This window comes from Alligator mississippiensis, chromosome 3 (assembly GCF_030867095.1).
Source record: "Alligator mississippiensis isolate rAllMis1 chromosome 3, rAllMis1, whole genome shotgun sequence".
In the NCBI taxonomy this organism is placed as follows: Eukaryota; Metazoa; Chordata; order Crocodylia; family Alligatoridae; genus Alligator; species Alligator mississippiensis.
Genome location: NC_081826.1, coordinates 7957901 through 7973570, shown reverse-complemented (window position 1 = coordinate 7973570; position 15670 = coordinate 7957901). Strand labels below are relative to the sequence as shown.

Here is a 15670-nt window from a genome sequence, read left to right as displayed (position 1 = left end):
AGTAGTAATGAAGGAAATACCATCTGCTATAGAGAAACATGCTCATCTTTTGAAACTTTTTGATATTAACAGCCTAACAAATACTGGATTGCTTTTAGAAAGGATTACATATTTTTCATAGAATCCTAGACAATGAAGGTTGGAAGGGACCTCAGGAGGTCACATCTAATCCAGACACTGCTCAAAGCAGGACCAGCCCCAACTACATCATCCCAGCTAAGGTCTTCTCTACCCGTGTCTTAAAAACTTCTAAGGATGGAGATCCCACAACCCCTCTGGGTAGCCTGCACTGATGCTTTACCACCCTCCTTATGAGAGAGTGTTCCTCCTAATACCCAACCTCAATTCCCTTGCTGCAACTCGAGATCATTGCTCCTTGTTCTGTCATCTGTCACCACTGAGAACAGTCCAGCTCCATCCTTGTTGGAACCACCCTTCAGGTAGCTGAAGGCTGTCATTAACCTGCCCCCTCCTCCCCCAGTCTTCTCTTCTCCAGACTTTATGACCATCTAAAACATTAACAACCAGCAAAAATGTATAAGCTTGTTATATATTCCATATCTAGAATCTAATTATTGGAGTGTTGTCTTAAATTTATACCCCGTTCCCCACAACCACTGCATCAGGGAAAGCAGTGGCAAGAGGGCAGGCAAGAGGGGAGCAGCTTGACCCCTGCCGCTGCTATCCCCGCCCAGCTTGGTAACAGCTGGAACAGCTTCAGCCAGGCCCCAGGGCTGGGACTGGGCCGGGATCTGCCACACCCCTGCTACCAGGCCAGCCTTGGGCTGAAGCACACTTGCTCTGTGCTCCAGGCCGGAACAGGGCTGGAGCAAGGATAAGTGGCAGGGTGGAGAAGGGTGGAGGGGCCTGAGATGGAGGCCAAATGTGGCAGGGCAGGAGCAGGCAGCAACTGTGGCTGTACCAGGTCAGGGCTGGAGCCACAGCAGCTGCCTGTCCCTTCCACCGCCTCGTACTCCATTTCAAGACAAGGAGATCCCTCCCATGTTATATCTACTCTATCTACTCATGTGGCAGGTTGCAGCTATTGTCAAAAATAAATCGTTGCAGTCAAAAGAGGAGAGTGGTCTGCATCAAAAAATTTTCTTCTTTGCAGTCTCCTTCAACCATGTCTTGAGCAAAAGCATCACAAATCAGCCTTTCAATGAAGAGATGAATGACAAAGTGAAGATAATTTCATTTCTTCATCTTCTAACAATAATGTTGGTACTCTGTATGCTTCACCAAAAACACCACTTTTCATTGAAGTTAATGGAAAAATTCATGGAAATTTTTCAGATATTAATCAAACTGGTATGAAGAGGTTTTTGTATTCAATTTCTCATCATTGGGCATCCAACTTAACCATGTCTTTGTTGGAGATGTTTATGCTAAAATTACATTATTTCAAATAGTTAAAAATGCTTGCGTGCTAGAATTTGATAAACTGAATCCAATTTACAAAACTGCAAGGAGAATAGTGTCCTCGCAAATCTTCTGAATGCTGAACTGGAAGATTTAGAGAAGGAAGTTTTTGTTCTTTTGGCTGAGTTCCTCACAGCTCTCTACTGCATGATTGGTGGACAACATCCACAGCAAGGGTGCAATCAGCTCTGTGGCAGTAATTCCAAACTCACATAAATCACACAGGTCAGCATAATTCGGATTGATTATAAGTACCAGCAACCATACCCTGGCATTTTTGAGTGCAGTACTAAATGTATCTAAATGATATCTGTTCTCATATTCAATGGGCACCTTCAATTAAATCGCTCAAAGATCTTCAAATATGCCAAGTGAAACAGCAATCGGCTACTGCTGAAGAACAGGTGGTCAGATGCAGTCCCTGAGTAATCTTCATTGACATTCCTGATGCCAGTATTTTCTGTACATGAAACTCAAAATTCCATTTCAATGTTTGAATCCATATCATAGTCCATTTAGAGTACGGGGGGAAAAAAAGAAAACCCTAAATGTTCTGATGCCAAAAACAAGTTCCTGAATTTATGTGAGAATCCTAAACGAAGTCCACTTGCAGAAGCCAAAGGGAAAATTATCACACAATACAATTAAGTAACTTCATTCCCAGATGACCCACATGTCTAGGGCCAAGATCCTCTGGATTCAGCTTGTTGCTTTCCCGTATTTATTGCATTTTTTAAAGGATATAAAAGCAAACAATTCTGGCATAGGTAAGCAAGTTAAACAACAAACAGCAGCACACAAAGGAAAAGGCATAAAGAGTCTGGCAGAGAAAGAGAAATGAGAACACCTGGGAATGGATACAAAGAATGGAAGAGAGTTGCCAAAAAAAAAAAAAAAAAACAAACCACAGTGATCAAAGCTAAGAGTGAGGTACTGGAGCAGTGATAAAGAAAGTTGATAATGCCAGTAGGAGAAAGATCATAACACAAAGTAGCCAAGAGCAAAGCAAATGCAACGAAGGATGTAGGGATTAAGGTCATCAGGAGAGAAGAGTGCAGCATCCTGACACATGAGGAACATATCAAAAAGCAATAGAAAGTCTACTTTGAATGGTTTTGAAGTAAGTGAATTAGAAGCGGCACTCCTGGTAAGAGGACCAATTGTGGGAATAAGCAGAGAAGTAGTCATGAAATGCAGTGAAGAATGTGAATGCAAGAAGGGCTAGTGGACCTTCATGGATGACAGAAGGCATGATTAAAGCACTGAGTGAAAAGGGAATACAACGGGCCTGCAACATACTACAACAGATACGGTATGAACAAACAATGCCAGCAGGTTGGGAGCATAGTGTTATAGTGACAATTTACCAGTAAAAAAGGTATCCTAATGTGTGTTGATTATCAAAGTATTCTACTAGAGTACCTGATAAAGGTCCTGGAAAGATTAGCTGATGCAAAGGAAGGAAACCATCATGAAAGACAGTATGCACTTCATATTTATGCCAGGAAAATTCATCACAGACACAATCTTTATAGAAAGGCAGGTGCAGAAAAGAATTTGAAACACAAAAGGAAGTTGTACATTATGTTTGTGGACCTGGAAAAGACATATGATTAGGTGCTATGGGAGTCTGTATGTATATGAAAAGGAAAGGTGTATGTGAGAGTCTAATAAAGTTCATACAAGTAACACACAGTGAAGCAGTCAAAACAGTGCTTGGAAGGACGGCTCCTTCAATGGCCATTGGATTACACCCAAGATCAAACCAAAGCCCCTTCCAGTTCATAACTGTGATGAACATAAGTGAAAAATGGCAACATCACAGGCATTGCTGTATGCTAACAACCAAGTCACCATGGCAGATACAGCAGAGGTACTCCAGCAAGCATGAGCAAAATGGTAGGAACATCTCCAGTATGGGGAGCTGAAAGCCAACATTCAAAAACAGAGTAAGTTATGTCAGACACAAGTAATGGAAAACTAAGTGTTTCAACAACAGAGAGCAGAGCCCAGTACCTCTCTCACACAAAGAAAGCAAGTCACTGGGCACCATCATAAGCAATAAAGGAGTTTGTGAAGAGGCTCTCAAATAACGAACAACATGAAAAAATGGAAAAAAAATGAGTAGTTAACCTGCAGTAAGATGCCAATTACGCCAAGGATCAACTTATACAAAACAATCAGATGTGTGGCAGAACCCTGAGCCATAAGAAAAAAGGAAGAGAAGATACTAGAAAGCACATAGCTGAGGATATTGAGATGAATTGCAAGTGTCAGTCTGAAAACAAGATGAGAAATTATGATGTCAGAGCACGCTTAGGAGTACAAAAAAAAAACAAACACTGAGAAGGTCAAAACCTAAACTGAAATGGTTTGACTACATACTGAGGGAAGACAGAAAGACTACTGTTCAAATGTTCTATGAAAAGACCCTGGCTAGCAGTAGGCCAGGGGATGACCCAGACTAAAGTGGACGGGGGACACCAGGAGAGATGATATCCGAGTATCTGTCCAGCAAATATAGTAAATAACAAATGGAGTGCAACGATCTGCACAATGAGGTGGGGACCACAGCCATGAAGAAGGAAGAGAAGAATGATGACTGGTCAACTGTTCTTTTTTATTATTGGGGGGGGAGGGGGGGAAGGGCAGTGCAGGTTGACGAAAGGTAAATGCCTAAGTCTACCTGGTTCTGATTTTTCAGAGTACTTGGCATTACGGCGTTCTTAACATGTTAAAAGCAGAGCTGTCATTAAGCTCAACTGCTGGACTAAATGTTTTGCATTTCTCCACCTGTCTTAAGTTTGGGACCCAAAACACAAGAAACATGTACCCATCACCGGAGAAAGTATTGCTGCCCAGCACCACTAGTAACTCTGCAGTAGACACAGGGATAGAAATTGTTCTTAAAAGTGACATCCAACTGCCTTACACAAAGGGCCATTCCTTCCCTTCCTGTATGGCTCTGCTTCACGACACACCTTCCAACCTCAACAAATGAAATGGGGCTTTGTAAGGAAGCTGCATAGTGTATGGAGGCTGTTCGCTATACAGTCTTAAATGTTCCCAGACTACAACATATCCTATGAACTTAATGAGGCCTCTAGGGAGTGGAGGGGAGAGGGGAGGTAGAAGTAGCCGACATTGTAATTTAAAGACTACCATATTGCGCACACGCAAGGTGATCAAATTAAGGTTGCACAGACCATCTTAACCCTGGCAACTTCTAATTTCCAATTTCTTGATTTGAAACCTTCAAACACCTTAAATATAAGAAGTGTTTACTAGTTCTGTTCACTTCAGAGGAGGATATACTTGACTGTCTTTAAAGAAATTAACCTGAAAAAAAAGACTCCATCATGCAAAATCATACTACCCCACCACCCCAGCCCACAAGTGTGATAATCAGGATTAATATCTTCAGATTCACAGCAGGATCCTCTCTCTAGTACTTAAGTTAACAAGTGTAGCTGGCAGCACTAAAGAGCAACAGAAAATTCTTGCTTTCTGTATGGACCAGCACTGGAGGGAACAGGGATAAAAAGGAGTATTTTAATTATTATTTATTAAATTTATACGTTGCTTTCTACAGAAAGTCTTCAAGATAAATTATAGCAACAAACAAAACATTAAAAATAGAATAATGTAATAAATTACATACTCCCCAAGCAGCAATAAGGTATTACGTTATAATAGTAAGCAGTGTGAGTTAAAAGTTCATGTTCAGTGCAAGGCCCCCCTACACTTGCTTAAACTAGAGCTGCTAATGCGACTTAAACCTAAGTCATGTCCATTTTAACCAAAGATAAGAACAGACCTGCTTTGCAGTGCTGAGATGCACCATTACAGGCTGATACTGGTCTTATAGCAATAGCATAAATTTCTGAATATTATAATTTCTAATCAGCATTATCCAGAACTGCCTGCTAATTAACAAGAATGAATAATCTATACACAACTAATATAAACAATATAAGCTGTCCTATCACTGTGGTTGACTAAACTAACTAAACAGACCTAAGTTGACACAGCAAGCTGAAGTTGCAAATATGCAATTTCATTGATGTCGAATTGTTCCCTTTGAGAAGGTAATAATTACATTCTTGCCCCTAAAACTCTAATAACCAAGATGACTGCCCTTGCAATTATACTGCCTAATTCACAGTAAGCAGTGATTTGTTCAAGGAAGATACAATCACTGCCCTCGGGAGGGAAAAAGGACATAAATGAAGACACGGTAACCGAGACAAACACTGGCAAGTGCTTCCTGCAAATTTAACTATTCTAGTTCAAGTGTCTACCAGGAGAAGTTCCAACTTCTGTCATTCAAGTTTCCTGTCCAATCAAACCCAATTAAGCAGAAAATAAGGACAATTTGTATAATTAGTCAGTCTTGAAATCTTTCCATTTTTTTTTTTTTTGCAGGAATATCATTTTATGAGAAAACCTGGATAATATACAGTTTGATCTACTGAAGGAATAGAATATATTTTCTGTTATTGCTTTAATATGCACAACATTCATGGCTTCATACTAGCACTAATTGCCATACAATCTGTACAAACCTAAGAAAATTTCAGAGAAAAATCAAGTGAGATGGATAAGACGACGACTGAATGAATGAAGCTAAGATCTGTATATTCTGTTAATACCTTTGGGACAAATTATCAGAGCCCATAAAGATAATGCAAACATTCTAATCTAATAAAAGCCTTATCGCTTTGGTCTGTTGGTCCGTAACGCTCCGGGCCAACTGCGCATGTGCAGCCCGGAAGACAGACAGACAGACAGGTGGAGGTGGAGCCGAGGCAGGTGGGGCCAGGCTGTGCTCCCCGCCATGGGGACCAGCTGTGCGGAGGGAGGCATGACTTGCAACCATGGGAAGGGGAGGTGGCGTGCCACCACAGGGTGCCACAAGGGGAGCGGGTAGGGAGGCACAGGCAGAGCCCACCAAATGCAGCACACAGCCGCAGGGCGGGGCACATCCCCCACACCCGCTCCCTGCACAGCACCCTGTGGCCACACAGGGTGCCGCACAGGGATTGGGCATGGGGGGCACATCCCTTCCCCGCACACTCCACCATATGCAGCTGGCGGGTGTTTCCGGGGCAGGGGGGTAGGGCACGCGGCCGCAGGGTGCCGTGGGTAGTGCCCTCTGGCTGTAGCACGCAGCTGCTAGATGGGGTGTCCCCTGACTGCTCCCTGCAGCCAAACACCCAACACCCCCCCCCCCGCACACAGGGAGCATATGCCCAGGCACACTGCCTCAGGGTGCCATGCAGGAAGACCTGGGGGGGGGGGGGGGGCATGCAGGCAGCACCCGTCGAATGCAGCCTGCAGCCACAGGATAAAGCATGTCCCCTGTTCTTGCTTCCCACATGGCACCCTGGAGGCATGGGCCACACCCCTCCCCATGCCACCAGCTGCAGGGCACGCAGGGGGTGGCAGGGCACACAGGTGCGTGTGTGTAGCTGTGTGCGTGGCATGGCATGTGGCTGTGGCATCTGGTTGGGTGGCTGTGAGGTGTGGGGGGGGCGCATGGGCTTGGACAGAGTAGGGAGGGAGTGGGAGAGTTGCGCACGGACAGACGCAGAGGAAGCAGCGTGGGGCGGTGGCACTCTGTCCCCGCCGCCCACCCATCATTCTTGACAAACACTTTGTTAGTTTACAATAAAATCATTAACATGTTGCTAATGAAGGTTTCTCCATTTCAATGAGACCAACCTACAGTTTGGCTGCAGGACAACGTGTGCAACTTATTACTAAAGATTATTTCCTTGAGCAGATGGCCATATTTTATTCCATGTCTCCTCTGATGGCAAGAAAATAGGGAAGGGAATGATTAGAACAGTTATGCCCAAACTCGGGTTTTATGTAGTTACCTGTTTAACAGTGGTGCCTAATGAACACTTTGAAGAGGATGTTGAGTCTGTAACAAAAATATCCCTCTGCTATAAAACACATCTTAGTATACACCCCTTGAGACTCCAAGATGTTAATCAATAAAAATCAGAGATGATCAGAGTTAACATTTTTCATATTTCTAGGGTAAAAATAAAACCAACAAAATTAAATTCTGAACATTTTTGAGAATTCAAATGCATCATAAAAACAAGGACACAAATCCTCTTCTAAACCTCAATGTATGTGTTCTATTTCACTAAATTGGATGATACTCCATAGTAATTATATTCGCCGATTATAACAGGCAAACTTTTACAACTACAAGCAGAAATATAAAAATAAACACCAAACTCTTCATTTATTCCAAGTGAAATGTCCACCTAACTCCATTCATACCTGGGCAAAGAAGTACTGATCTGAAGCCTTGGCAAAGCTGGAATGACTTCTACCGTACATCCATTAGTCTTCAATCCTGGCAGATTATCCAAAAGGCAATCGCTGAAGACTCCAAAGACTGAAGTGTGATATCCTGTTTCGAAAGGGAAATAGCTAGTTTGTCTTGGGTTATTTGTTTCATGAAAGGATTGAATACACAAGTTTAATGATTTAATGCTACAGATGATTTGCTGAGAGAAGGCAACCTCTGCTATAAAAATTCTTATTGGGAGAAGACCATGTGACAAGTGTTTTGAAATCCTCTGCTGGACACTTTATACGTACAATGTGTCATGCAAATATCATGAATTTACAGCCACAGTGAAATCAGGTGAGCTGTCAACATCTGTCTATATTTTGTCATATATGCAATGGTGTTTTCTACTTTTATATATATAATAGGTCAATATAAATTATATTCTCCCTCAGAGCATGAGACCTCAAACTTATCCATCAGGAAAAAAAATAATTTATGACAATCCAGCTTAAAAGAAAAGATATGTATAAGATAACCCTTCTTGTGTTACGACTTCCATTGGCATTTAATCATGTTTTACTGAACAGTTATAGTTAAAAAAAGTAAGTTTTATTTCAATTTCATAGGCAATTACCTCAATTCTATTTGGTGAAGAATCAATATCTACTACCTAGACATGCAGGAGAACTCTTGTGCTGAACAATGAGATGACAAAAGGGGAAGAGATGCGAGTGATAAATGAGCACACAGGGACAATTCGCTGTTGCTTTTCTTTAATGGAACCTCATTTTGGTTCAGACAGTAACAGGATAAGAAAACAAATAGCAAGAATTTTTGCAGAATCCATTTGGCATTGTTTTCTGAAAGGAGAGAGAAACTTATTTTGGCTATGGCTACGGCTACAGCTGCCTCATTAAATATTCTAATATGAATTTTCTAAATAAGGTTGAAATAAAATTTAATTTCAATTCCAGGATGTTAACACACAGTTTGGTGTAAAAAAACAAAAAACACCCAGGTGGCTTATTCTAGTTCGACACAAACTCTTTCAAACACTTCAGTTTTCTTTTATTACTGAAATATTTTACAATAAAAAAAAAAAAGTGATGGGCACAGAAAATGAGAAAACAAGAAATAGGAGATGAGTGAAAACAAAGGGAAAACGTATCAAATGGAATTGGGACTTACAGGGGAAAGAGAAAGCCTGAAGAATAAGTTCTTTTTCGTATTAGTCTTATTTACTCTGATAGATCACTTTCCAGGATAATTTTTAAATCATTCTCCATGATAAGAATTAAAATGTATATTTGCCTCAGTATTGGTTCACTTGTCAAACTCCAGCATTTTACTTAAACCTCTTTTTCCTGGAACCCAACATTAATGTATCAATCTTTCTTCCACCAAACTCAGGACCTTATAAGGTACCTTTTCATTTCGTTTCCTATTTCTCATTATCACTATTGCTTTTCTTAAGTTTATTAATGATGTGTTCTCTTGTATTACAACACACTGCATGCTTTAATATAAAAATTTCTGGATAAGAAACTTACAATACATATGGCAATCTTATCTGATTGTTTCATTAATATAATGTCAACTGCAAGATTCACCTTGCATTCTCTGCATGCATTTAAAAAAAGGCAATTTTTTCAATGGCAGGCCAAACTAGTAATCTGCTAATACAGTACACAGTTTTCTAATATTTAGTTCTTTACCTCTCCATTTCCTCTCAGATTTAGGATCTTATTGTAATAACAGTAAAGAATAGACATCTAAAAATAAAGTGATGTATTTCTGAGCGTCATGGGTTATTAACTCACACTATATAATACTACCTTCTCTACTGAAAGAATATTACCTTCTTTATTGCAAGTTCTTGTCATATACCAACTTTCTGGAGGATTCAGTGTTGGAGATGCAAAATAAATCCTAATTTAAATTACCCAGACATCAGGCAAATTAATTAAACTCCGTAGCTACTTCCCGTATGAGAACCATAAAAACATAACCCTTACCATTAATAGTGATCTGCCCAGTGGTTTGAGGAACACCAACAAGAGTCACTGGATAGAGCCCAGATTCAGCAGGAAGAGAAAGAGCAGCAGGAAGAGATTCAAATTCTACTCCAGCTGTCAGGAGACCCTGGGGGAAACAAATGCTTATTTTATCTAGAGACACTGAAACATTATTTTAATGTTGTGTGTACTCCAAGACCCACCTGATTTGGCATATTTTATGTACTTTATTAAAAACAAACTACATGTCCAAGATAATAAATGAAATGAACCTGAAATGCGGTTCAGAATAATTTACATTTACGTTCACCGAGTCAAAATGGAAGATCTGTACAGCGAGATAAAAGCACTTACAACATTAAAACCACATACAAACATTATGTTTCCACTGAATCACTGCTCTCTCAGTAGAAGTTGCCAGCATATGGGTATTCATTCAGTTCCACCCAGAGGAAACATGCCTCATCCAAGAGGAAAATCTTCTAGACTGACACTTAGACGATCTCCCCTGCAAGAGACAGTCTCCCGCTAGGATAAATGCCTGTACATTTGATGAGCAGCTTCCAGCGTCTTCCACAGGCTAGAAGGAGCAGAAAGCGTTTCCAAGCCACCCCACTCTCCCTGGGGACCAGGAGCAGTGAAGCAGCAGCTGTTCCCCATACCTTCCCCAGGCAAGGATCACCCCAGTCTGGGGAAAGTGTAAGGAAAAGGAAAAAGGAGGAAGCAGCAGAAGAGGGAAAAAGGGAGCTGCAGGCTGGAACTCCTATACATGGCCTCTCGTAGGCCAGGGACAGAGGTTACACATAAACCGGTTTAAGTGATCAGAAACTGGTTTAAATCTGTAACAGAACATGGGTTCAGTGCACATAAACCAGTTTCAAAATGTCCAAACCTGGTTTACAATAAACCTGGTTGAATGTAGTACCAGACTTAACTGATTTGAGTCAAACCAATTTATGGAACTTGGGTCCCAAACCGCTTCCTGGTTCAAGTTAAATCAGAGTCCCCCAGCATCCCAGAATGCTTTCCAGCCCTAGGCTGGGCTGGGCTGTCTGCTCCAGAAAGCAGGACTGGCCCCACGCCTCTCCTCCCTAGCTGGAGGTTCAGGTGGCTGAGAAGGAGATGGAGACTGCAGCTGGGAGACAGCAGCATCTTCCTGGCTTCCCCCTGCCCCCACCCTCACCACTCAAGCAGGGATCCCCCCTCTCCCACACCACAGCCCCCAGCTGGCATCTGGTCATGGTCACAACACCCCCATGCTAGCTAATGCTGAGAGGTGTCTATGTGTTTGTCTCTCCAAATTCACTGGAACAAAGGCAGACAACAGTATCTACTTAGGGCTTTTTGGAGCTAAATCAACAGGTCTGCTGGTAATGTCCCCCCATTCTTTCTTAAAATGCTTTGCAAAAAGTTGTTTAAGAAGAACCTGAATTAATGAGATAAAGGCTTTGTTTTCTCAATGAACTGATAAGCTCTGTGTTCTGATAAGCTCTTTGCTGGCTGTTGCCTTGCTGTCAGTGTTCAACAGAGAGAGAGGTGTCAGAAATGACCTGGTTTGCAATGAATGCAGTGCCTGTCAGTTTGCTGGAGCCAGTATGAAGCAGCAGGGAAAGGGAGACTGAAAAGCCCAGTATCATCAAAAGCTGCATGCAGTCCACACAAGCAGTCCTCCTTCCCCACCCCGCCACTGCCGCAGAGTGCTGGCTGAGGGCTGGGGTCTAGCAACACTGCCCGCCGCTCGAGCAGCAAGTTGGGAGAAAAAGTCTGATGAGAGCAGATTCCCCCTCCAGGCACACCCTGGCTGGGAACTGTGCAGGCCAGGGTCGGGGTTTAAATCCCTCCCTAATCAAAGCATCCTGCCGAAGCCTGGCCACCCTCCCCTACTCCTCTCAGCTCAGTACTGTACAAGGGAAGGGAGGGCTCGCTCTACTGACCCCCAGCTTCTAACCTGAGCCACTGCAGACATGTGCCTACATTTTCTGAATCAAAAATGAATATCTACTAACTTGCAAATCGGCTCAGTCTCTGCAGGTTAAACTAACCTGCAAAGACTGAATCAACTGAGGCTTGGGCTTTGTGAATGTCTGTCCCTAGCTCCAGAAACCTCTAGCACTAGAAATGAACATCTGTTCTTACCCAAACTGTACACTCAGCAAGCTTATCTGCTTTCTGAAGCCTGAATATGGTATACAGAGTGACCCACAAACCAAAGACAAAATAAAGACGACAGCTCAGTATTTCTAAATGTGGCAATACTTCCCCTATCAAATGACTAACATGTCACTTTAAGTATTAAACAGTTTTATTATAATCGCTATATCCCCGATATTTTGAGAAATATACAAACATCTATAAATATATGACAGCACATGTACTTAAATTCAAAATAATAAAGACACCAATGCAAGGTTTTTAGCCCCATAACATCATACAACACAACCTAATTAAACTAAGCAGCATTACAAACACTTTCACTGAAACTCTGAGCCTTGTTACAAGATAATTTTGGGTGGCTCCTGGAGCTCTTAAACCCTGGATTTTTCACACACTAACACTTTAAAGTGGCTTAAAGCACTCATTATGTGGCTCAAAGTTACACCAATGCAGGGCAGGATTCTCTGTTGACCCACACACCCCAGCTGCTGTTCCATTAAGGTGCAGCTGCTCCCCACAAATGCACCGCTCAAGTTGGAATTTGGAGCAATTACACTTCTAAGCTGGTACTAAGCTGATCCACATTTGCACACCTTAAGGTCTGAAGAGTAAAAGCCAGCAACGCATAGTAAAAAAAAGTTGAAAGAGGTAGGAAAGAAATTCCCAGGGGTAGCAGACAAACAATTATCAGAAGAAAAGAAGCTGATTACTGGGAGATCAAGGCCTGTCCAAAGGGAGAAGGGTCATTATTGCCTTTCATGGGAAGAATTCAGGAACTGGGTTTGTTTTATGGTACATTATAGAGCGTTAAGTCCTTGGTTCTTAAGTGCCCAGACAGCTTATAACAATTTCGTTCCTAAATTTGCATTCTAAAGGTATTAGGTGGATTTGCCTTGAGCACAAGAACAGCGAGATCTTGAGATGGGGAGTAGTTGTTCTGCAAGAAATGTCCTCCTAATGGTATATATCTGTCTCTGTCCTTTATCTTTATCTTTAACATTTAGTGTTTTTTAAATCCTTATGCCCCTCCTTCCCCCAAGTATCTCTTTTCTCAACTGAATAGGACTAGCCTCTTTAGTCCTTCCTCATATGAAAGGCCCTCCATACCACTAATCATCCTTGTTGCTCTTCTCTGGACCTTCTCTAGTTCTTCTATATTTAAAGGTGCAATGGGAACCAGCCACGAAATTATTACACATTTTGTGTAATAGTTTTGTTTTTATTTCCCTTTCATCTTGCCACTAATTGTCTAGATTACTATTTAAAATGCAATTCACTTGTTAATCATATTTTAGGGCCTTATAACACATTACAGGAGTTAAGAGCACCCTGTGCTGGCTATAATTATTGTCCACATACTGTGACATGTGAACTAGTTTTAGACACCCTTTAGGTCTTTTAAAGTTATACCACTCCAGGGCAGCTTTATCTCTGATCTGTGTTACCCAGCTTGCGTTCCACAAACATGTGGCCACTCTCCAGAGAAAAGCTGCCCAAGCTTCAGTCCTCCAGAATCCTAGGATGCAGTGCCCACCTCCCTCCTCCCCCCACCGTTCTGCATGGACAAGCTTTTTACCCCCTGAACTATACTTCCCAGGGGAAGATACTAGCACCAAGCCAATCCCTCTCCTGCCCCCAGCGGTGTGACCTGGCCAGGAAGCTTATAGGGGCACAAACCGATCCAAGACAGAGGGCTAGGGACGGTGCAGGCGGGGGGAACGGTAAAGGGCCAAACTGAGGCTTCCCTCCAAGGACAGGGGCCGTGTCCCCTTCAGCTAGGGCTACTCAATCCCAATTCCAATTTATTCAAACATGAGACTTTCTTTAATTTACTTACTCTACTACTTTTTTTTCTTTTTTTTACTACTTTATTTTATCCTTTAGTGGTTTCAGTGGCTGACTTCCTTCATTTCATCACCCAGCCCCCCCACTCCCACCCATTGCATCTCCACTTCCCACTTCACTACACAGTCCTCATCATTAAACTTCCTCCTTTCTGCCTCCTGCTCCAGCCCCACCAACACATCTCTCCAACCTACCTCTGCCTAGGCTGGAATGGAAGCCTGTCCTGGGCCACCAGCCCTGGAGTAGCAACTCACAGCTCCAGCTCCTACTCAGGCCCCTAGTCACCAGCTCTCTACTGGCAAATCACAGCTGTGCAGGTCAGGGCAGTCAGAGAAATACTAAGCTTCAGTGTGTGATTACTCTAAACTCAAGCTAACACTAACACTGATCAAAATTTTAGAAGCTTAAAGCATAATGTGTACCAAAGCCCTTAAACATAACTTCTGCCAGGAGCCCAGGCAAGAGTCCTATGATTAAGCACTAGGTAGAAGATGAAAATAGAGAATTACCATTCTGATAACCCTTACTTTTGACTAAAATGCTTAGTCATCATAGTAAGATCTTGAAACCAATGCACACAAGTATTTTAACTAGGAAAAAGTCCAGACTTAGGCAAGTTTGATAAAGAGGACACCATTCTCGCTAGCGGGAATCAAGATGAGATGCACAACAATTTCTTTTCTTCTTTCATTATTTTAATATTTTATTAATTACTGTAAATTCAAACAGGTAAACTTCAAGTAAGGAATTAACTTCTGAAAGTTTTTTTTTTCTTGCAAATTGCATTCTATTCTAAATTAATTTTAATAATAATAATGCATATACCCATAAAATGCCATTTTTAATCACATCCCCAGTACAGAGGTGAATATTAAGAAACCCATCTCCTAAGAGTTCCTAGGAGTCACAAAGTAGGCACCCATGTCCCAAGACTTTGAGAAGTCTGATCAAGCAGGTGTGCTTGCCTATCACATACAGTCAGTACAGAGCACTCAACAGTCATTTTCATTCCAAAAAGGAGTGGGGCGGGGAGAATAATCCTTACGTAGTATCTGAGGGGTTAGACTGCTCACCCAAGAAAATTCACCCTGTGCCCTGGGCTGGATCTGGCCTACAAGCAGTCCTGAAGTCCAGATTTGGCCCAGGGCAGGTGAGTTTGGACATCCCTGCCTTACACTTACATCTCACACAAAAGGTGCTGGGCAAACTAACATTTAAAACAGTGTTTGGAAGACAAAGTGCTAAGTTTCAGTTCACATTTCTTAAGTTAATTCTGTGGTCTGGCAATCTGCATCCTCTCATGTAGCACATTCTCTAGGTCTAGGGCAATCAAGGAATAGATCATGGCAGCAAAATCCAACTTCCAAAGTCAGTAACAACCTCTTGTCAGGGAGCAGACAGAAGAAAAATGACTGAATAGTTACTACATTGGGGTGGGCAGATCTGGCTCACAGCAGGTCCCTTGGTCCTGCCTGGCCCAGGCACCATCCAGCCGTGACACATTCTGCTACCCCCTGCACACACAACGGGGCTGGAGCGGCTCTGCAACTGGACTGCCTTTGGAAGCAATGCGAAGGGCTGCTCCTCAGCCCAGCCTGACAGTGCGGAGGGCTGTTGACAGAGAGCACGTTCTTGCTACAAACCTTTCCAGCCTGACCCTGCACACTCCTCCCAGACACAGGGGAGCACAGGAGTCCAACCTGCCCAGCATCTCTCTGTTTCTGGGAGGATTATGTGGGGTTGGACTGGAAAGGGCTGCAGGAAGAACACAGTCTCCAGCCACAGCTTCATTATCTGCTGAAGATAAATGTCAAACAAAAAAAGAGAAAGTTTTCCTTTACCTGAGGGTGGACATGATTATGAGAAAATTCCCAAAATATGTAACCGTTCTGAGAAAACTGAAGCTGCAGGAGTTGCA

The 15670-nt window shown here is 42.5% G+C and overlaps 1 protein-coding gene across 5 annotated transcripts in view; it reads right to left on the bottom strand.

The window, feature by feature from the left end:
* Positions 1 to 15670, bottom strand: part of TRAPPC9 (trafficking protein particle complex subunit 9) — an 839741-nt gene that overhangs the window by 707708 nt on the left and 116363 nt on the right. For all 5 annotated transcript variants that reach the window (XM_059723710.1, XM_006258702.4, XM_059723712.1 and 2 more), the window contains 2 exons: positions 9754 to 9880; positions 7723 to 7855 (listed from right to left, as the gene is read on the bottom strand). In XM_059723710.1, coding sequence (XP_059579693.1) covers positions 7723 to 7855; positions 9754 to 9880 — 260 coding nt within the window. The remainder of the gene's footprint in view (positions 1 to 7722; positions 7856 to 9753; positions 9881 to 15670) is intronic.